The 22,558-nt window shown below is 54.5% G+C and overlaps 1 protein-coding gene across 2 annotated transcripts in view; it reads left to right on the top strand.

Moving 5' to 3' along the window:
- Positions 1-22,558, top strand: part of Sh3pxd2b (SH3 and PX domains 2B) — a 74,183-nt gene that overhangs the window by 33,716 nt on the left and 17,909 nt on the right. For both annotated transcript variants that reach the window (XM_078052435.1, XM_078052434.1), the window contains exons 4-8: positions 840-916; positions 9,164-9,255; positions 12,993-13,018; positions 18,351-18,485; positions 21,482-21,586. In XM_078052435.1, the coding sequence (XP_077908561.1) occupies positions 840-916; positions 9,164-9,255; positions 12,993-13,018; positions 18,351-18,485; positions 21,482-21,586 (435 nt within the window). The remainder of the gene's footprint in view (positions 1-839; positions 917-9,163; positions 9,256-12,992; positions 13,019-18,350; positions 18,486-21,481; positions 21,587-22,558) is intronic.

Below are 22,558 nucleotides of genomic sequence, written 5' to 3'. Positions count from 1 at the left end.
GGTAAGGGCCTCAGGAAGCCACCACGACTCTGTGCCCCCCGTCCCTAGGAGACAGGCCCTCGGGACCTTTCCACACATTTCCCCCTGAGTTCTCTCCAGGAGGCACGGGTGTGCCAGGGAGGCGCAGGAGCATGGAAGAGTGTGAAGTTTGGGGACCGGGAGGCAGGACAGAGGGGGATGGTGGGGAGGGGCTGGACTGTCAGGTTGCGCAGCCCTGGGCCGTTCCCTGGGCTGTCCCCTGGGCCGCTCGCCCAGGTCACGGTCCTCGGTCAGCACAGATGGGGGCCTCCCTCTATCAAAACTCGCTGAGGCCCCGAGAGACAGGTGCTGCGTCAGGGACAGGGAGGCTGAGAGGCTGGTCCACAGGACAGAGGAGGAAGATGGCCAAAGACCATGGGGCAGAGGGGAGAGGCTGGGGGGCCCGCAAACTGCAGGGATGACTTCCCCACATTCTGCGGCACAGAAGGACCTGCACATCTCAGAAATGCTGGTGAAGGGGACCTTTACACTCCCAGGGCAGGTGTCTGGGGTGGTCAGTGGGGCAGGGACCTGCTCTATGCCCAGCTCATCTGCATGTGTGGAAATGTCACACCGTCCCCATAAGCATGTATAGTTACCACGTGTCGATAAAAATGTATTTAAAAACTTCCTCAAACCTTCCTGTTAACCCGTTCCCCAGTCCCGTACCAGAGCTGCGAATGGGGCATTGGGGACACTCACGGGGTTACCAACCCAGGTCGAGCACAGACAGGCAGCTCCCGCAGCCCACCCAGGACACCCTCCGGGCTGCGCGGCATCTCACGGCTGCCTGATGCTCAGCATGCTCTCCCCTCCTGCAGGTAAGATCCTGTTCCGGAGAAGCCACGTCCGGGATGTGGCCGTCAAGCGCCTGGTACCCATTGACGAGTACTGCAAGGTAAGGCTGAGAGCACACGGCCAGTTTAGTCTGTTTTTCTTTTCTGGCTTCAAGATACTCGTTATGAAAATTTTTGTACAATTGGAAGAAATGTAAAGTAACTAGAGGGAAAAATCACCCATGATCCCTCAGCCCAGAAGAATCTATCAAGGGTTTTATGTGCGTCTGTGCCATCTTTCCTTTGTATGAGTGACTCTTTGCAATATTGAGACCATCCTGTCTGTGCCATCTTTCCTTTGTGTGAGTGACTCTTTGTGATGTTGAGACCATCCTGTGTGTATACTTTTTTCTGTTCTTCATCTGTTTACTTTGTGACATAAGAATTTCCTCATATAATAGAAATCCCCTTGAGCCTACTTTTAATGATTGCGTAGTACTCTACTGTGTGTGAATGTTTGAGAAGTTGTTCAGCCAGCCCTGCTGTCAGGTGGTACAACTGCTTTCCTGTCCCTTGAATATTTGAAACAAGTGCCTGCCTTAGGTTGTATTTTATTTAATTAGAAGCTATGGTCAGGAAAGAAATATTGAAATCACACACACACATATATATACATACACATACATATAATATATATGTATGTGTATATATAATATGAAACATGTATAATATGTATTAATGGTTAATATATATATTTATATTTCATGTGTGTAGTTTCTCTGAGTTTTCACTTCTTCAGGTTAAATAGCTTTAAGAGTAGAAATAAGCAAGAGATGCCTTAAAAATGGAGGGCTGCTGATTTCTACCTTAGATGGGTAACAAAGTGAATATGTTGACCCTCACCACCCCTGCCTCCTACTGAAGGGGCAGGCCAGTGTAAGCACACAAGAAAGGAAAGAAAGACATCTGGGTTGGAAGAAAGGAGTACAATTGCCATGACCCACAGGTGGTGCGAGTCTCTATGTAGATGATCAAGAGATCCATGCAAAACACACAACTAGGAAATGAGCCTGGTAAAACCCCAGGATACAAGATGATCATACAGAACTCGCTTGCATTTATATGATCTACAAATGAACAATCCAGAAATGGAATTAAGAAAACAATTCCACTCATAATAGCGTCAAGAAAGAATAAAATACAGGGCTGGGGCTGGGGCTCAGAGGTGGAGCACTTGCCTGGCATGCGTGGGGTGCTGGGTTCGATCCTTAGCACCACACAGAAGTAAAATAAAGGTATTGTGTTCACCTACAACTAAAAAAAGTAATAAATGTTTTAAAAAATACTCAGGAATAACATTCAACAAAAAGAAGTGCAGGATTTTACACTGAAACTACAAAGCATGGCCAAGAGAAGTCAAAGAAGGTCCAAACTAGTGGACAGGCATCCCACATTCATGGATTGGGAGACTCAGCGTTGAGGCACTTCTCCCCAAACGGATCTCTGTGTTGACTGTGATTCCTCTTGAAATCCTAGTAGGGTTTGTTTGTTTTTGTTTTGTGTTTGTTTGTTTTTTTTTTTTTTTCTTTTTAGAATTGACAAGCTGATGCTTAAGGGTAGTTAGGGGAGCCGTGCTGGCCATTTCCAGAGCTCCTACATGCTACAGTATTGGAGATGCCTGGTACTGACACTGGGGTGGCACATAGATCAGGGCCACAGCACTGAGGGTCAGAAATGAGCTCACGCAAGATAGTATGCTGTCCGCATTCAATGAAGATGCCAAGACGATTCGGTGGGAAGGGATCGGCAGTCTTTTTATACACAGTTGGGACAGCTATGTTTACAGTAGTTTCCTAGGGATGCGTAACAAAGCGTCCCAGACATTGTGGCTTGAACAATAGAAATCCATGTCCTCGAGGATCTGGAGGCCAGAATTCAGAGCCAGGGCTGCTCCCTTTGGCCTGCAGACAGCCTCGTCTCCTCCCAGTGACTTCAGGGAACCTCTCTCTGCACCTGTCCATGCCCTGATCTCTCTTCTTGTAAAGATGCCAGTTACACTGGGCCGCAGGCCATCCTCAATGACTCAGATCACTTCTTTAGAGGCCCTGTTCATCTCCAGGTGAGTCACCTCCCAGGCCATGGGGCCTGGGGGGGAGAGGGTCAGAAATAAGGAAACTGGACCCCTGCCCCCACCACGTGCAGAAATCAACTCAGATAAATCTAAGAGCTCCCAGGAGGAGCCCTCCATGACCACGGATAGGGAAAGAATTTTTTGATATGACAGCAAAAATATCGGGCCTAAAAGAAAAATTGATCAAATTGAACTTCACCAAATCCACTTAAAACTTTTTTTTTTTTTTTTTTTTTGCTTCATAAGATGCCATAAGACAATGGAAAGGCTTGCCCTCGGTGTCTGGTAAGAGACACTGAGAATGCACCAAGAACTCAAGGGCAAAGGGCAACCCAGTTTTAAAATGGGGAGAAGACTTTCCTCTTACCTAAGAGACATCGGGGTGACTGTAAGACCATGCAGGCCAGCCTGGTCAGTCATCAGGGCAATGCGACAACACCAGGCTGTGCCGGGCAGCCTGAGCAGTGGCCACAGCAGCAGGGCAGCGGGCGTGGATGGGGATGCAGACCCTGGAACCCTCATCCTGGAGAGGAAAAGCCGCTTGGGAAAACCCTTGGCAAGCCCTTCTGCCCCTCCTGGGCATGTGCTCCAGAGCATGAAGACCTAACGGCAAAGCTTGGGTGTATTGAATGCTTATAGCGACCACGGCTTATGGTAGCCAGACCCTGGGAGCAGCCCGCACGCCCGTCAGCGGGAGAGTGGACAGAAGAGTATGGGGTCCACGCTACAGAATGTGCTCACTTGCGTGTCAAACAGCGAAGAGCAGTGATGGGCGCCCCAACCCGACGGATCACCCAAGCACCAGGCTGAGCAGAAGCCGGAGGCGAGACGCGGACCGTGTGATTCCGTGGGTAGTGAGATGCGCAGCGAAGGCAGATCCGCAGGACAGAACAGACCTGGCCTCCTGGCCCTGGGCAGTGGGGTAGAGATGGAGGGCAGATTAGGCTGGAGGAGAGGCTGAGGCAACAGGAGGCCCCAAGGCTGGGTGGAGGTGACGACCGCACAACTCTGCCATCACCAGATGTCACCAAGTTGATTGTGCATTTATAATGGGTACGTTTTATGGTCTATAAATCATACTGCAATAAATCTTTTTAAACATTTAACAAGGGGCCCGGTGGGGACCAATGACCGCCCCTCCACCCAGCAGGGGACATCGAGGAAGGACAGACAACCACTCCTGAGGGTCTGTCTTGGCGGGGCCTGATCTCGCCTTGTCCCTCCACCAACGCTGATGAGATTTTACTACTGTGCAGAAGAGGAGATGGAGGTCAGAAAGGTCACTGACAGTCACAGCCACTCCTTCACCCTGCTGGTCACCTTCCAGGTGGCTGAGGAAGTGCAGGGGCAGGGGGTGGGGATGTTCAGCATGTGCTCGGAGCAGAGCCGGGGGTGGTTCGTGTGTCCCCCAGGTGGTCCCCGGTGTGTTGGTGTGCAGGGGTAAGCCTTTGAGAAGGGGGCCTGGTGCAAGATAACCAGGTCCTGGGGACCCTAGGAAGGGGTGAGTGCTGGTCTCAAAGGGAGGTGAGTTCTCTGAGAGCAGCTTGTTACAAAGCGAGGCTGCCCCACCTGCTGGGCCCCTTCTGCACACAGCTGGCTCCTTTCCACTTCTCCATCACGTCCTGGTGCAGCAACAGGCTCTCGCCAGGATGCTGGCACCATGCTGTTTGGACCCTCTAGCCACCAAAATGGTGAGCCAAATGAACCTCTTCACCTTATAAAGTACCCAGCCTCAGGTATTTTGCTATAGTACTACGAAAAAGACTGACACAGGCAGATGATTCAGATTCGTCTCTCTCATGTGTATCCTTAAAAAGGGGTGGGGTGGGGACAGGGAGAGTCATCCACCTCAAGGATGTCTTTGCTGCCTTCCAAATTTCAGAGAAAAATTCGCATCTTCACTTTGTCCTTTTCTAAACCTCTGAAGCCTGAAGTTCCCACTCTGGAGACAGCCCTCCTTGCTCAGGCCCTGTGGGGTTGCCTTGCCCAGCTGGGAAGCAGCAGTCGCCCCTCAGCCCAGCTTCCCCGGCCCACACTCTCCAGAGTCAGGCTCCCTTCCTACCCAGGGGGCCCAAGCCTCCGGGGATTGGATGTTGGAAAGGAAATTTGAGATCCTTAAGCAGTAAGGGGAAGCAACAGCTGTGTGCAGCTGTCTGGTACCTGGAAGAACCAGAGATCATCAGGAATAGCCATAGAAGAGACAGCTTGTGCAACGGGAGCCACATGGAAATGTGCAGCCCCGCCAGTAGGAATCGCAAGAGAGAGCAGATATCCGGGAATTGGAGCTGGCCGCATTCCCTGGGGCCTGCCCGCCTAGAGGGAGTGGAAATATGCCTTTTGTCACCAGATCTGCCATCCTTCCCAGGCTCTGGAGGATGGTCCTGGCGTTCGAGTGTCTGCTGGCGACTCACTCTGAGCCGACTGAAGCCAGTCTGGTCCCAGGGCTCACTTCACAGCCGTAGACGTGGATGTGCCCAAAGGTGCAGGTGAATGGGGCTACATGTCCCAAACTTGCCCTGCATGTGCACACAGAGCACTTCCTGCTCCACCAGGCAGGCGCTCCCCGGCAGGACGTTGGCACCCAGCAGAGGAGACACTGGCCTGGAGCTGAGGACCAGCAAAAGGCCTCACGCACCTTCTAACACAGCAAAGACCACTTTGTGGGTCACCAAAGAAAGACGGGATTCCTCAGTAGAGGGGCACCCAGGTGGGAAAAGGCAGTGACAAGGACTGACCTCCCTCTCGTCCCACGTGGTGTCATTTATAAAGACAATGTGAGGCAGCACCATAAAGAATTTATACACAGGACAGTATCTTCGTCATCTCTAGGGACAGGGGGATTTCCAAAGATGCAAAATGTACCAACCGCTAAAGACTGGTTTATTTGACCCCATTACATTTAAGAACTTCTGCTCATCAGAAGTCCCAACAAGAACCTGACTGCTGCAGGCTGCCCCGTGCACCGGCCGCTTGGGCTGTCCTGGGAGCGCTGAAATACCCACCATCTGTGTGATGCTACTTGGCATGAATAGTTCCTGGAAGCAGACACAGGACCAGCTAATCCTAACCCCGGGCTGTTAAGAGGCCAATTCAGGGTCCTAGGCCCAGGGCCCAGTTCTGAAGGATATGTGTGTGACATGGGCTGCCCACAGTGACCTCAGCAAGCAGGACTCTCTCTCATCCCCACATCCGTGGGGGACAGGGTTCCTTCTGGAACCAAGCACACTTTGGCTGGAACCTCGGAGCTCTGTCAACCCCAGGACACCTCGCGGTGCACAGAGGTCACGTCGGAGGATCAGCCAGCCCGCGACACCAGAGGGTGGCCTTGCGCACATGGCGCTGCCTTTCAATGATGCCTTGGTGTGTTTCCTGGTGCAGATTGTGTTTGGCTGTTCGTCCCAAGGACAGCCCAAGACCAGAAGAGATTCGGCACTGTCCGGAGGTCTCCATGGGCCTCCCTGTCCCACCCCTCGCTGGTCCCCTTGCTCTTCTGCCTTCTCCAGCAAGAGCACCCAGGACGTCCAAGCCCAGACACCCACCTCAGAGCTCACACCCACACCCACCTGCCACCCTCCAGCAGGCCCTGTGCCAGGGCCAGGCCTCCCCCTTGTGTTGCTCATCCAGCCTGGTGTCATGGGTGTGCCCAGTGTTATGGAGGGACGCAGGGAAAGCATGCAGCCTCCACATCTGCCCTCTGTGGGTTTGAGGTAGAGGCTGGAATCGACCAGGCCTGGTCCTCCTTGGAGCTTCTGCTTCCCCGGCCGCCCATGGTGACATAGGGAGACCATGCGTTCAGGAGCCAGTGGTGCTGAGCCACCCTCAGGAGAGCAGGGATCTCAGCACGTGGAGGCCACACCACACTCCAGCATGTCATCAGCCCCTTCGTCATGGGCCTGCAGAGGAAGGGGAGACCCACAGGGCGGGGCACAGGCAGCAGCTCATCCTGGGCAGGAGAATGACACTGACCGCGGGCACCAGGACAAGGAGGAGGCTCAGAAGTAGGAGCGACCTGTCCTGGGACTCTGCCTCTAGCCTGGGACAGGTCAGCCCTGGGGACAGGCTGCAGAGAGGAGCTACTTAATGGCCAATAAAAATATCAGCGAGCCCTTTAGGTCATCATCCTCCACCTGAGAAGGACGAAGAGTGGATAGTGACAGGCCAGGTGCCCACCGTCACTTCACATCTCTCCACTCTAAACCTGGGGCAGGTCACATGCAGGGAATTTGGCAAAATTAGAGCCTGTGACTCTGACTCACGTAGGGTCAGCAGCCCAGCATCCATCAATGGGTGAGAAGCAGCATGGGGCATTCACAGGCAGCGGGGCAGTGGCAGCCCCAGGAGACAGGATCTCACGTGCTGCAGCAGGGGTGACCCCCCCCCATGGTGGACGTGCTGAAGGAAATCAGCTGTCAGAGAAGGACGGGTTCTGTGCATCCCTCCAAGGAGGGGCCCCAGGGAATTCACAGCCGGTGGAGAGGGCGGGGATAGGGGGTGCTGCTGTTCCATGGCTGGAGTTTTTGTTTTGCAAGATGAGAAGAGTTCTGGGGACAGGAGGTGGTGGCCGCGTCACAATAAGAATGTGCTAATGTCCCTGAATGCACAGTGGGGAAGATGGCAGTTCCAACCCTGTGTCTTGCACAACTGAACATTTCTGATTGGAGGAGAAAATCACATAGGGTCAAAGTACCCCCAAGCCCTGTGTGAGGTGCCTGTTGGAGATCTCCAGGCCCTCTCCCAGTGGCCCCTATGCGCCTAGGCCCCCTGCAGGTAGTGCACTTGGGCGTGGGACGGTGGGCTTTTAAAGGATGTTAGAAAACACTGGCACGTCTCCACCCCAGACAGCAGAGTGACACATCTCCACCCCAGACAGCAGAGTGACACGTCCCCACCCCAGACTCATGGCCAGGGTGTATGAAAGGAACCAAGAAGCAAGACCTTCTAGGGCAGAGCAGAGAGCCACCTCACTGCAGAGCCACCACTAGGAGGGTGACAGGGCTGGCTAGGTCACCTGTGATGTGTGTGGGGAGGGGCACTGGGAATTGGGCCCAGGGCCTCACACATGCTGGGAGACCCTCACCCCCAAGCTACCTGCGGCTATCTGTGCAATTTAAATCATGCATATGCGTGTGCAGTGCCCCCCACGGGCTGTGATAAGATGTGCACGCCCCAGCTCCACTGCACACAGACCTGTGTCCCCATCTTCCCCATCCAGGACCTGGACCAGAGGGGCTTCAGTCAGTGCTGGTTAGACTGAGCTGCTTATCAGGAGGCCTTAATTTCAGATCTTTCATGGACGGGACATACGCTGCACTTCTCTCCCATGTGGCGGAGAACCTTGCACAGTGCCGGGCCCACAGGACATGCCCGGCGACACACTGAATGGAACCTGTTGGTGGAAAAACCAGGATGACGATGCCCAGTCCCACGCTGTGCCCTCCTTGTGCAGCCCCCTGGCAGGTGCCCTTGAGGCTTCTTCCTGTCCTCATGTGGCAGAGTGACATGGAGTTAGCCAGTGTGGGACCCGGGATGAGGCAGCCCTCCGTCGGCCTGGACACCTCCATCTAAGCCTCTATCCACATTCTGAAGCAGCCCCTCACATAATGCTCCAGTTGGGCAGTTCCAGCACACGCACACGCGTGTTGGAAGCTGCCTGATGTCCACCTGTAGGCAACCCGGTGTCTGCACAGCGGCCACTCAGTATCCAGTGCCCGCAGTCTAGATGCCGGGTATGGTGAGATCACCACTTATTGTTAGTGACGGCATCTCTTACAAACTGGTACGCAGGGTATGGTCGGATACTGTGTGATGTGCCCATACAGTTTGTCCAGGTGTGCCCACTGTACCTCTGGGCACATATGCACATACACTGTGTGTGTTTCTTAACCCAAAATACCAGCATCACCACTTGACAAAATGCACAGGCCCGGGCTGGGGATGTGGCTCAAGCGGTAGCGCGCTCGCCTGGCATGCGTGCGACCCGGGTTCGATCCTCAGCACCACATACCAACAAAGATGTTGTGTCCGCCGAGAACTAAAAAAATAAATATTAAAAATTCTCTCTCTCTCTCTCTCTCTCCCCTCTCTCACTCTCTCTAAAAAAAAAAAAAAAAAATGCACAGGCCCTGCCCCCGACCTGCTGAGTCAGGACCTCGGGGCTGGGGCCACCAGATGATCCTGAGTCCTCCGTGTGCAGCCTCGCCACACCTGCTTCCTTCAGACCCCCCTTTCTCCTCTGCAGGCCCTGATCCAGCTGCCCCCCTACATCTCTCAGTGTGATGAGGTGCTGCAGTTCTTTGAGACAAGACCCGAGGACCTGAATCCCCCCAAAGAGTAAGTTGGTCTGTGAGCCCCCTGCATCCTGCCCCACCTGCCCTGCTGGTCCAGCCAGCCCGGGGGGAAGTAATGTCCAGCCAGATTTCACTGATTCTTCCCTGCAAGGCCTGGCCCCAGGGGGCCTCACAGTCACTGTGAGGGTCACACTGGTCCCCTTTGGCAGGTGAAAGAAGCTGGTGGGGTTCCTGTAATCCCATAATGCTCTGCAGCACTTGCCAAAGTGTGTTGGGACCTGGTGGGTGGTGGCCCTGTGTGGCAGTGACTCCGGCCAGGTCACCTCACCTCATCGAAGAGCTAGGTGTGCTCAGGAATTGCAGGCCTGGCCCTTCCCCAAAGTGCTTGGGACCAGGAGTGTTGGGATTTCAGGTTTCCTCAGATTCTGTGACGTCACCTGTTCCCAGGGCAGGCAGCTGTGCCGACTTTGCCTGGAGCAGGAGGCTGGCTGGGTCCCTGGCGGCTTGGCACTGCCTGGCTCAGGGGCGCAGCTTCCCCTGCTCTTCCTCCTGGAGTTGGCCATGGTGCTGGGATCTTCTGCGGAGCCGTAATGGGGAAGGGATTGATCTGCTGGTTTGCTCCAAGTCTCCAGGCGCAGTTGGGTCCCTGAGAAGCTGATCTCACACAGGAGCCCTTCCAGGAAGGCTAAGGAGGGGACTCTCATTGACTGGGCCTTCCAGACAGGACCCCTTCCCCCAAGTCTCTGAGCAGAGGCCAGGGTGGACAGAGGCCAGCGTGGACAGCGTCCACTCATTCAGATGCATTCGTTACCCAAACTTGCCCACAGCTGCCGTGCAGCCTCGGGTTGTGCTGAGGTGGGCACTGCTGGAAGGAAGAAAGGGTCAAGCTGGCTGACAGCTTGACCTCAGGTTGGTCTCAGGAAGGGGAACCCACTGAGACACCCACATATAACACAAAGTACAGCCTGGGCTGGAGGAAGACGGCAGAGCAGCCGACAGCTTCCCGAAGGAGCATCACCTGGTCCCAGGAGGCTTCCTGGAGAGAAGGATTCAGAGTCTGGCACCCCTTCCACCTATGTGACCTTGGGCAGGTGACTGGGCTCCTGAGAGGGCACAGCTCCCCTGCCCACGGTCCGGCTGTGAGATGCAGCAGCCTCCCCTGGGAAGGACGGTGCAGCACCCTGGTGGCACCTTCCTGGCTGAGCCAGGCTCTGGGGGACGGAAGGAAGGTGGCAACGTGTTTGCAGACAGCTCTGGAGCCCCACAGGCCATCTCTGCTGACCCGGTTGCTGGTTCCAGGTGTGACGAGTGGCCAGGTGACTACTCCACGGGCTTGGTCTCCTGGTCAGGAGCTAGAAGCTCAGACCCAAGTTGGGCTTGAAACGGGGTCTTCTCTGGCAGTGTTTGGCAGGGAGACCAGGGCCACAAAGGCGCTGTTGCAGGAGGGTTTTGCTGCTGGGGTGAGCACACGGGAGCCCCCAGGCAGGCCACAGAGCAGGTCATGTGCCTGCTCAAGGGCCCTGCTGCCGCTACTACTTGGACCCATGGACCCTGCTACCCGCACTGCCTGCTCCAGCTGGGACGGCGGAGGCACAAGAAGGATAGGAGTGGCCCTGGTCACAGGCCCCAACACCACTCTGGGGCCAGCAAATGCAGAAGCAGCCAGGGAAGACCTCATGGTGCATCCTGCAGCAGCCACCAAGGGGGACTCCACCCACAAGGACTTCCAGGGGGCTGACCAGGCCACACTCTAGCTCCCTAGGCCTCAGTGTCTCCTCCTGCCAGATGGGTGTGTAAATCATGAGGTTTCAGTGAGCAGTGCAGCACAGCTTCCCGACCAGGACCCGGGGACCTGAGGCCCTCCCTACACCGCAGCTGTGAAGTTCCTCCTCATGGAGAGCATCCTTCAGGCCCTGCCCAGTGGCTGCTCCCACATGCTAAGAACATAGCCCAGGGTCCTGGGGTCAGTTTAGCCCCCTGCCCTCCTGAGGATGCCTCGAAGCTTCATTCCATGGTGGTTAAAAACCGGACTTTCAAGTCAGACCTCAAATGGACATTCCCCCAAGAAGACCCCGAAGGGCCGGTAAGCGTATCAAGATACACGAGATCGTTAGGAGGGGATGCAGTCCAAGCCTCCGCAAGGTGCCCCTGCTCTCCTGGCCACTGTTGTCGAGGATGCAGAGAAATCGGGACTCTCACACGACGCTGGTGCGAAGGTGAAATGGGTGCTGTGGGAAACAGTCTGAAGGCACCCAAAAAAACTAGCCCTACATTTATGACGCAACCCAGTAGTTCCACCCCTCGGGGTTCCCCCGACATGGACGCTCACAGAAGCATGACTGATGATAGCCAAAGAGTGGGAGCAACCCAGCTGCCCACAGCCGGAGCACAGATGGACAAAACATGGCCCATCACACGTGAGATGTCCCGGCCATAAGAAAGAGGAGAGAACTCCTGTACGCTGTGACACGGGAGAGCCTTGCAGACATGCTGAGTGGAAGAATCTAGACACAACAGCCACCTTTACGGGACTCCGTGTAAATGAGTGTCTGAGTAGGCAGGTCCGCAGAGACAGCGGGAAGACCTATGGTGGCCACCGCCAGGAGGAGGGGGACTGGAGGTGACTGCTACCTGAGTCTGGGTTCTTTTTTTGGGCGATCAAAGTGTTTTGGAATGAGATAGTAGTGATGGTTGCAAAACCCTTTGACTCCATGAAAAACAAATCAATTGTGTACTTTCCAAGGTTGAGTTTTATGGTTTGTTAATTATCCCTCAAAATTTTTTTTTATTTTTGATATATTGATTTTATCCTATTTTTTGGTGCTGAAGGTTGAACCCAGGACCTCATGCACAGAGCTACATCCCAGCCCTTTTTGGATTTTATTTTGAAACAGGGTCTCACTAAGTTGCCCAGCTGGCCTTGAACTTGCCCTCCTCCTGTTCCAGCTTCCCACACCCAGTTGTCCCTCAATTTTAAAACATTTAGGTAGACCTGGCTTACCTTACCAGCTGTGTGACCCTGGGCAGTTACCTGACTTTTCCTGATCCCATTTTCCTGGTCTGTAAAATAGAGACAAAGTAACACTAATTTCCCAGGGTTGTCCTGAGTTTTAAGTGAATGAATGGCCCAAGCCACTCAGGGCCTGGCAGAGGGCTGCATTTCATGATCATTGAATGATGGCACCGGTGCCACAACTCCCAGCCCAGCCCAGCCACTGGAACCTGCTCGTTGTCACTAATGAGATAATTAAGTGCTATGTGAACCCTGATTTTTAGTATTTGCAGTACAGTTGTACCTACAATCTCCGACCTGTATGTACAAACGTAAGAGCCATCAGCCTCGTTCCCTGTGGATTCCAGCCTCAGCAGCGTCCCAGGTCACCTTCAGGGAGATGCCCTGTGAGCGCTGCTCTCCCCACTAAGGGGCAGAGCCTCTGCTCCTCCAGCGAGGCAGGTGCCAGGCCCTGTGCACTGTGGGGTGTCAGGGCTGTTGCAGACTGTGTGGCTCTCCAACTCTGCCCGGGCCCCTCCACTCTGCAAATGCTTGGGAACACTGGTCCTCAGGGCACCAGAGCACTTATCAGGTAAAGGGAGATAATTAAGAGGATTCTTTCTGTTTTTAAGAAATCATAGGTCCCTGGGGTTGGCTTGGATTCCATTCACTCACTGACGGTGCTGTGGGATGGAGAATTCATTTTCTAACAGAATTTTCCTGTCAGTACACGACAAATACTAACTATTATTCATTATTCTTTCTTGCCCCCATTCTTTCCTGTACAGGGAGCACATTGGAAAAAAGAAATCTGGTAAGAATATTTTCCATTTTCCTCTTTTCTCTCTCTCTCTCTCTCTCTCTCTCTCTCTCTCTCTCTCTCTCTCTCTCTCTCTCTCTCTTTTAATTGAACCCAAGGGCATTCTGCTACTGAGCTATATCCCAGCCCTTTTTATTTTCTTTTGAGACAAGGTCTCACTAAGTTTCCCAGGATGGCCTCGAACTTGTGATTTTCCTGCCTCAGCCCCCTGGAATAGCTGGGATTACAGGCATGTGCCATCGTACCCTGCTCATTTTCTTCTGTTCAATCAGTGTTTAGCATACTCCTACTAAGTACCTGCCAGGTGCAAGGGCTGTGTTCCACACTGGGGATGTAGCCATGTGGATGGAAGGATGGATGGATGGGTAGCTGGGTGGATGGATGGATGGATGGATGGATATCTGGGTAGATGAACAGATGAATAGTTGGATAAATAACTGGGTGTGCATATGAATGGAAGAGGGCTGGCTGGCTGGGTTGATGCTTGCTTGATTGGTTGATACTCCAGCATATTTCCTAAAAGAAAGATTTGGGGTCATTTCACCCTACAAAAAATTACAAAGGGGATGATGTCTTTTCTTGAGATCCCTCTATGGAGTAGCGGATAGGCGTCTTCCTGGCCACACTATCAGGGGTTAGAGGCCATTACATAACTACTTGGTAAGCTCAGAGTGTTCTTCAGGTGCTGGAAGGTCAGAAAGGAGGGACGCTGGATTATAAGGAATGAGCAGAAGCGTCCACACAGCAAAGGGCATTCTGGGCGGAGGGGACAGTGAGCCCCCAGCTGGCATGCAGGCATGAGCCGCGTATCAGGACCTGATCCCTCTGACACCGCAGCACCAGCCCAGCCTCTGCTCTGCTCCAGTCAGCCATGTCTGGACCGTGGCTCACACGTATCCAGCGGTCCCCATGCTCACTTCCCTTTCCCTGCAGTGACCTCTGCCCTTGCATAACAATCTTCCCATTTCTTGGACAACACAATTCTTCCACCAGAATCAACCATGGGAAAGGAGAAGGCAGGGACCCAGGGCAGGCGCTGAGTTCCCACGGGTCTGGGCTGAGTCAGAGTCGACATCAGCAGCAGCCCTATTTTGTCTTCCCACCACCCAAGATCAACCCCTGCCTCTGCAGAGGCTGACCCGTGCCAGACCTGGAGCCAGTGCATCTCCAACACGTCCAGAATCCTAACCTCTTTAATTTCCTAGGACTCCAGGGAGGTAGAGGGGGTTGGTGGGGATGGTGGTGGGGCTTAGCACAAGCAGAGATCCCAGAAGTGAAACAGAGGACTTCTCTCCTGAGCCTTCGTTTCCACATGTATTATTATGGGACATAATAATACTGTTTTCTAGGATTCTTATAAAATTTACCATATGCCTTCAGTACTTAGAGTAGGATCATGTCCAGTGGATTTGTATTACTCCTGCTCTAACTGAAAGCGTGTGGATGCCCCTGCCCAGCATCAGCAGCGGTTCCAGATTCCATGGCTCTGGTCAGTTGCCTCCTGGGTCTGGGGCCTGTGGTCAGCTTCAAGGGCTCCAGGGCGTCACTGGAGGAAGGTTTGGGAGCCTCGCCTCTGGAGTGAACCCTGGCATCTGCTCAGCCAGTGTCCCACTTTCTTCCTGGTTTAATAGGCACTGGCCAGGGCTGTGGCATCCTGCTGAAGCTGCAAATAGCTCCCGAGCCCCAGGGATAATTACCTGTTTCTTAGAAAAGGGCCAAGAGGGGCTGCCACTCCTGGGCTGGTCACAGAGTTCCTGGCTTTGACTATGCGGAGACTTTCCTTGGAAGGAACGGGTGGGAGGGAGGGAAGAGAGGAAAGAAACAGCTCTGGTTTGTGAAAACCAAAGTGCCAGTTGGAACAGGCTTGATGAAGGGAATTGTCTGGAAAAGAGAGAGACGGCTCTAATTTGTGGTAACCTCTGTTGACATCACTCACCTGCAGTGGGGGGGGGTGGATTTATTTATAGTCCAGCTGGGTGGAAAATGGCACCTTTCTTCATTCACACCAAGAGCCCACGCTGGGCTCAGCCTTATGTTTTATCTGACCTTTGAACACTGCCCTTATTTTAGAACCTGCTTTCTTGACTGAAATTTAAAGGATTTAAGATGAGCAGACTTAACTCCCTGAGATTTCTGAGCCAGCACCCTGAATTGGAGGAGGATTATCTTCTCAGCATTTCCCAGTCATGACTGGCTGGCTGGCTCTTGCAGACTTTGGCTAATGTGGTTTCGGATTCTGCTCATCCTGTAGGAAAAACATCTTCTCACCACCATTTAAAAGATCCTCTGATTGCTTTAAGGGGTGTCTTTCTGCTTGATTGTTCTATCCTTTACTTATTAAGTATTCTCTTGTTTATGGATTTTTCCAGCAAGCCTAGCAAAACAGTGAATTTCTGGAAGGAAAATCCCACTTTGCCTTTACTCATCATTTTAAAAACTCAACACATGTCATCACAAAGGAAAAAAATAGGCACTATACCATTTGAGAAAGATTTTTAGCACTTAATGATAAAAATCATCCTTCTACTGTCAAATCTCCTTCCTCTTGACTTCTTCCCTCTGTTCTGTTTCCTGCTGGACCACGTGACATTTCTAGCCTGAGAATCCTCTGATTTCACACTTGGCATGTCCTGGAACTTAGCTGCTTATCCCAGCTTCGAGGTACTGCAATTATCATTCATTGTAGAGCTTGGCTGCAATGCCACACTCCACCAGGAGGTGTCTCCATGCAATACCTGAGTGGCTTCTGGAGGTCAGTGGAGACCGTAAGACTCCTGATCTCAGGACCCTATGCAAGGGGCACAGTTGGCTTGGGAGCACTGTTGTCCTGGAGGCTAGAAGAAGTCAGCCCTTAGCCTGACCTCTGGGGAGGTGGCAGATGAGGAGAGGGCTGCCCGTAGTGAAGATGACCTTTGAGACCCATAAGGAACTAAGGCTTGGCTTGACTGGACCCTGGGAACTCACAGGGAAGGATAGTCAGCAGGCCTCAGGCCATCCTTCCTTCCCTGTCATCTTTTCTTTCCTTGCCCACCTCCTGGCCATACCCTCCCCCACTGGAGAGCGTTGGAGCCAGGTGCACAGTCTGGCTTTGACAGTAGCTAGCTGCATGACCCAAGTAAGTCACGTCATAACGCTGAGCCTCTGTTTTCTTGTGTGAAACGCAGGGCTGGTGGCACCATCTTCCAGAGCAGCAGCGTTGGGACATCAGTGTGCAGGGTGCAGCTGGGAGAGACGTTCTCTGAAGCTGCCCTGATCCTATCTTCTAACCCTCCATCTTGCATCTGCTCCCTGTCCTGCTTCCTCTATCCTCCTGCTTTCTCCACCCAGGGTGCAGGTAGCAGGGTTCTCTCTGCCTCCATTTCCCAGGCAGTGGGGACAGTGGCTGGAACCCAGTCACATATCCAAGAAGCAGCACCCTTTGCCAGAGGAGGCCCACATGACACTTCACACCACACAGGGCTGACGGGGCTTCCGCGCTCCTTCTGGGTGCCAGTGTTGTGCTGGCAAAAACCCCACCGCAGCTCTCCACGGAGGAGCCCAGCTCTGCAGCCTCCGCCAGTTGCCACCATAGCCAATTTCAAGCTGCCAACAAGATGTCGCTCCCCCCCCCCCCCCGAGTTGGAAAGAGATGCACAAAATCAGCTCAGGGTGCTCTACTCCCACGGCACTCCACTGCTGGGTGCATTTAGACAGGAATCCTGGATATCTACATGATTCGTGGAGATTTATTTTGTTGATTTGTGTTTATGTGGTGCTGAGGATGGAACCCGGTGCCTCACACGTGTGAGGTAATGCTGACCCACTGCCACAGCTCCCCTCCCTCACCACAGGAATATTTTAAATCTGAACTGTGGCCATGAATGTCCCGCTGTCCTCCCCCAGAGCTCAGCCTGCTGCTCCAAGTCACACCACTGTCCCCTCTCTTTGGAGTCCCTGAACTCAGGTGTCCCTTCAGTTTAAATCACCTGTATCCTATGGTGTCTTTCCTGTGTTTTCAGCTCTGTCCTGGTGTGGAGCAGGGCTGCCCACTCCAGGGGCACTGAGGCCCCTCCACACCATTCCCTTCCCACTGCCACTGCCCCGGTCCAAAGCCACGGTCACCTCCTGCCTGACCTCTGCCTGGTCTCCATCGAATCTCCTGCTGTCTTTCTTGCCAGCCTGGGCTCCGCCCTCCACGAGGTGCTTTCTGTCCTTCTCTTCTTACAACCCTTGATCCGCTTTCTCCTGCAAAGTGAAAAAAACAAAACCCTCTTAGCTTGGCCCTTTAAGGCCCTGTCCAAGCTGCCTGCTGACCTCAGCACTGCTGCATGCCCCAGCCCCTGGCGCTCACCCCCTCGGTGCAGACTCCTGCACTGCTCCTCCCTCTCCTCTATGCTGGTCCTCCCCAGGCCTCCGCTCTGTCACCTCCTTCAGATGCTCCTCTGACCACCTTTGGTACAGCATCATCAGTTGTCCCCTGCCTGGATCCTGGCGGTTTCCAGCAATTCCTCTCCCTCGAGTCCTGCGTGTGTCTATCTCTCCAACCAGCCTGAGGGGTAGAGGCTGGACTCACACCTGCCTCATCCACTTTGGTACCCATGGTGCCCAGTGGAGTGTCTGGAACTCACGGGGACTTAACAAGCTAATAACAGATGAATAATTTGGGGCAATCAGGTGTTGGGTGATGATGAATGGATGTTGGCTTGATGGCGGTGGCAAAGGCATGGTGGCTGGCTGGGTGGATAAGAATGAATGTGTCCTAGTCCATGTTCAGATGCTATAACAAAACCACAGACTGGGTTATTTATAGAGAAAATATATTTCCCAAGTTCTGGAGCCCAATAATATCACAGTCTGGCACCTGGTGGGGGCCTCTTTGCCGCAGCATAACATGGCGGAGGCATCACATGGCAGAAAGAGTTGCCTGGTCCCCCGTCATTCACCTGGTGCCATGACAAATACCTCCGTCCATTCTAATTATCTGCTAAGAATCCACCTCCCGACACTGTCATAGTGGCCGTTACATTTCCACTTGACTTTTGGAGAGGACATTTGTACCACTAGCAGTGAGCTCCTGCTGGGCCATCAGCTTCTTGGGAGCAGGTACCATGTGTCAGTCACCTCGGGACCTCTAGGGCTTATTCAGAATGGGCACTTGGTGAGCTTCAGTGGCTGAGTGAGCAGATGGATAAAGGGATGCATGGATGGGTGGCCCTGGAGAGGAGTCCTGTGACAACTCCCTTCTCCGTTTGGAACGTCCTGCTGACCCACCGACTCCCCTGGCTCCTGCTCCTTCACCCTTGGGTGGTGGCCAGAAGTGACATCTGATTGCATTTCCTGTCCACAGGGGGAGACCTGACCTCAGTGGACCCCATGGTCCTGGAGCAGTATGTGGTGGTGGCCAACTACCAGAAGCAGGAGAGTTCAGAAATCAGCCTCAGTGTGGGGCAGGTGGTGGACATCATCGAGAAGAACGAGTCAGGTAGGGACATAGGCCAGCTCCCTCCCACCCTGTCAGCGAGCCCCTTGGACTGAAAGTGCCTGGAAACTCAGGGACAAATCACCAGTGCAGCCTGGTGCATCTCCCCAGGTCCAACTGAGGCCTCCCAGGCCTAGGATTGATCCTAAGGCTCAAGTAACCACTTGGCCACCGCTTGCTAGCATCCCACTGGGTCAGGTGTCAGTGATTTGTCCTGAGGTTCACGTTCCTTGCACACTCCCGGTCCTCAGGCACAGGGAGACACAGCTGGGCTTACACTGGAGATCTGATCATTGTTTCCTCCATGGGAGTCCAGGAAGGGTCCAACAGCTCTGGGCTCAGTGTCCCTTAGCATTGCTGCCCTCAGGGGACTGCAGGACCCTTGGCTTGTGTTTCCTCCTGACTGCCACGTCTCACAGTTATCCAGCTGCCTCATTCATCTGCCCGTCAGGTTCCTCATCTGCAAAATACAGAAAACTCCCCCAGAGAGCCTCTGGGAGGATTCAGGGGATACGCAGACGGAGGGCCTGAGCCTGTGCCTGGCCCATAGTAGGTGCTCCCAAAATGTCCATGGCTTCAGGGCAGCCTTGCATCATGACGGCAAAGAGCAGGAAGAAGGAAGGGGCCAGAGAGGCCTGTGTCCTCCCTGGGGGCCGTGGCAGACGGTAGCAGGGCTGATAATGTCATCAGGGGCCCGACTCTATGATAACCCCATGGGCAGCTGAGATCCAAGGAGCAGGAGGAAGACATATGTGGCCAGCATCTGTGGGTCACGTTACCCTTAGTCACATTGGATGTGAGACCTCAGCTGCTCAATCTAGGAATTGTCCCTACTCCAAAGAACAGGGGATGGCGATGTTCCTGGCATCCCCTAGATCACATTACCGCCAGCCACGGGACCGCATTTGCTGGCCAGACCTCCTGAATTACGCAACCCAGGAAGTGTCATCTCTGCAGGACCTAGGAACGCACTGCTCCCAGCTCATCTCGGTTTCTCCTGAGACTCGCTCACAGTGCACGTCACTTCTGTGACCCCAGAAGGTGTGGGAATTTCTCCCACCAACAAGAAAGCAGGCGGTTCTGCAGTGGACACCCCTAGGCGTCCTCTGACCCAGTTCATTCTGTCCACCCAGAGACGCCTTCCAGGAACCTCCAGGGTTCACTAAGGGAGCTCCCCTGTCCCCTGGGGCCTTGGGGAGACTTCACTGTAGGCATGAATGAAACAGTTGGCCCTGTCGGGACGGGACTGTATGGAGGGGTCTGATTGACCTGTGGGGACCCCACAGGCTCCCGGGTCAGAGTCTCCGTGGCCGCCCTGTGTAGCCTGCCCCACTCCTGGCACAGGACAGGACCCTTCCAAAGTGGGGCTGTCCTCACCTACCCATTAGCGTAGGTCACAGAGCACATGGACAGTAGGAAGGACTGGTCAGTGGACAGTTCGTGGGTGGTAGGAGGCAAGAGGGTGGAGGGAAGCTCTGGGTCACCTGGGGCCCGACGGCCCAGCATCCTTCTAGACTGACCACTGGAAGTACCAAGGCCTGCAAAGCAACAGGCCAGGAGCCACAGTGAGGACCAGGACCTGTCACCCCTGTCATCCCTGCATCATAGCTGAAGAAGCCACGGCTCCAAGTCACCACTCACCCGGCCTGATGCTGGGCAGCCTGGCCAGGGTCCCAGACCCTTCCAGCTGCCCTCAGGCCTGTGACTCTGATTCCTGAGGCTGGACATGCATAGAACACGTGGGTGGCCAGGACTCGCCCTCGGGAGTTCAGCATGACGTGAGCCCTGGACCACCTGCTCAAGTGAAGTCAGGAAGGAGCAGGGTCGGGATGGGGGTTCGTGTGTCCACAGGGGTGGATGTTCAGTCCTCAAGTAGCCCAGTGGGCTGCAGACGGTCACCCCTCAGCATGGCAGGGGACTGGCTCAGCACCCCACAGGTTCCACACTCCACAGGTTCCCAAGGCCCTTGGATAGAATAGTGCAGACTGACATGTCACCTGGGCACGTCTTACTCTGAGTTGTTCAGGGAACAATGGTGAAGGGAGCAGTCCTTACGGACCTATGGGGCCAGTGCCCAGGTGCCGGGAGATACCACCTATAGGCTCAGCACAGACACAGGCGTGTAGTTTGATTCGGTGGTTGGTTGAATCTGTGGATACAGAGTCAGCAGGTGCAGAGGCTGACTGTGTTCTGGGGTCAATGTGGCCATCTTGGGAGGTCAGGCCCCTGCCAGCCCTTTCCTAGGGATGCCGGGTCTGGCGTGAGGCCTCCCCAGCAGTGGCCCTGGCAGCTGGACATCCCTTGACATGCACAAATGCAGAATCCAAGTCCAGGAGAAGCCATTAGGCCGTGCCCCAGTGACAGACATCCCGGCACACAGCCCTGCCCTGCCACCGCCTGTGGATGGGGACCTGGGTTCGCCCCCTCTGTGCAGTGGACTGGTGGGTGCTGGCTCTGAGGCGGTGGGGTGAGGGCCCGGCCACAGTGAGCCTTCTCTGTTCTCCCTGAGCTGCCCCTTCTCTCCCTGTCCCAGGCTCGGGAACAAGTTTCTCTCCGGCCTGTTTTTGGCAGTGAGCCGCTGACCTGGGCCGTCGTGTCCTTCCGGGATGCCTGGCTCTTCAGCCTCTCTGAGCCTTAACTAACGCAGCAGCTGAGGCTCAGCAGCCTCCGTGCCCCTGGCCCGCATCCCCAGATTCAGCCAATGTTCAGGGCAAAAAGGCATCGAAACTGACCATGTCCACACTGCTTCCTGTCACTATCCCTAAACAGTTCCTGGAGCCACTATTCACAAAGCATTTGGGTCACGTGAGGTCTTGTAGGTCCTGCAGAGGTGATCTCAAGGGGACCAGGAGGTGATCGGTCATGTTGTTACTGCCCCGTCTTGTACAAGGGACTGGACGTCCTCTGGACCCTCGGGGTGCTGTGGCCAGTGCCCAGGTGCTGGGGGACGCCTATGATCCCGTTCTGAGCCTACTGACGTCTCTGCTCTCCGTCCCCAGGTTGGTGGTTCGTCAGCACGGCGGAGGAGCAAGGCTGGGTCCCCGCCACCTGCCTGGAGGGGCAGGACGCTGGGCAGGATGAGTTTTCCCTGCAGCCTGAAGAAGGTAGGGAGCCTGGGCAGCCGCTGCCCTGGATCACAGGAGGCCACGGGCTCGGCCTAAGGGCAGCCTGTGGATGAAGCCCGCTGTGGGGTGGGCGGGAGGCGGTCCGTCCTTTCTAGGGGCCTTTGAGAGCCCCTGGGGTGAGCGTGGCCAAGCTGGGCCTGATGCCTTCGTGGACCCTCAGGAGGGCCCCAGTCTGATCCAGGTCCACCCCTCACTGTGCCTCTGGAGTTCTGGTGGCAGGACACTCGGATTCGAGATCTTTGACCCCACCTGCTTAAAGATGTCAGCTCTCTGCAAGTATAAATGGCCCTGGCGGTGTCCATGCTCCGTCTCTCCAGCACCCTTCCCTACAGGGGTCCTGACACCTGTCACACTGCAAGGCTGAGGCTCCCTCTCCCCCAGTAGCTTTCTAAAGCCAAAGCCCCCCTTCACCTGCATCAATAGACGGGTGCCGTGGAGCCAGGCGGACTGGACCTGAATCTCAGCTGTGCCACACGCGCTCACTGAGTGGTCTTGAGGCAGACATTTGACCTCTCTAAGCCTCAGCCTCCTCATCTGATAGTGGACAGAGTGGTATCTATAACATGGAGGTTTTAGAAAATCAAAAGAAATGCTAAATGCAGAGCAGCAGGAACAGTAATCACGGGCAGGCACTGGACCAGCCGCCCTGTGCCTCTGCTGGTCCTGGACCCCGGGGAGGAAGCACAGAGCCACCTGAAGTCTATATGTATCAGAAGAGGGGGCAGGGCAGGGACAGTGCACACCTGTGACCCCTGCAACAGGAGGATCACAAGTTTGAGACCAGCCTGGGCAACTTAGTGAGGCCATGTCTCAAAATAAAAAATAAAAAAGACTGGACTATATAGCTCAGTGGTCACTGCCCCTGGGTTCCGTCCTCAGTATTGCCAAAAACAGGGTAAGAAAAAGGAGTGGTGCCCTCAGCTCAGAGGTCAGCAAGAGGGGTTGCCCGTG

This window comes from Ictidomys tridecemlineatus, chromosome 1 (assembly GCF_052094955.1).
Source record: "Ictidomys tridecemlineatus isolate mIctTri1 chromosome 1, mIctTri1.hap1, whole genome shotgun sequence".
Classification (NCBI taxonomy): Eukaryota; Metazoa; Chordata; class Mammalia; order Rodentia; family Sciuridae; genus Ictidomys; species Ictidomys tridecemlineatus.
Note: the sequence above shows the minus strand (reverse complement) of the source record. Positions and strands in the feature narration are given on the sequence as shown.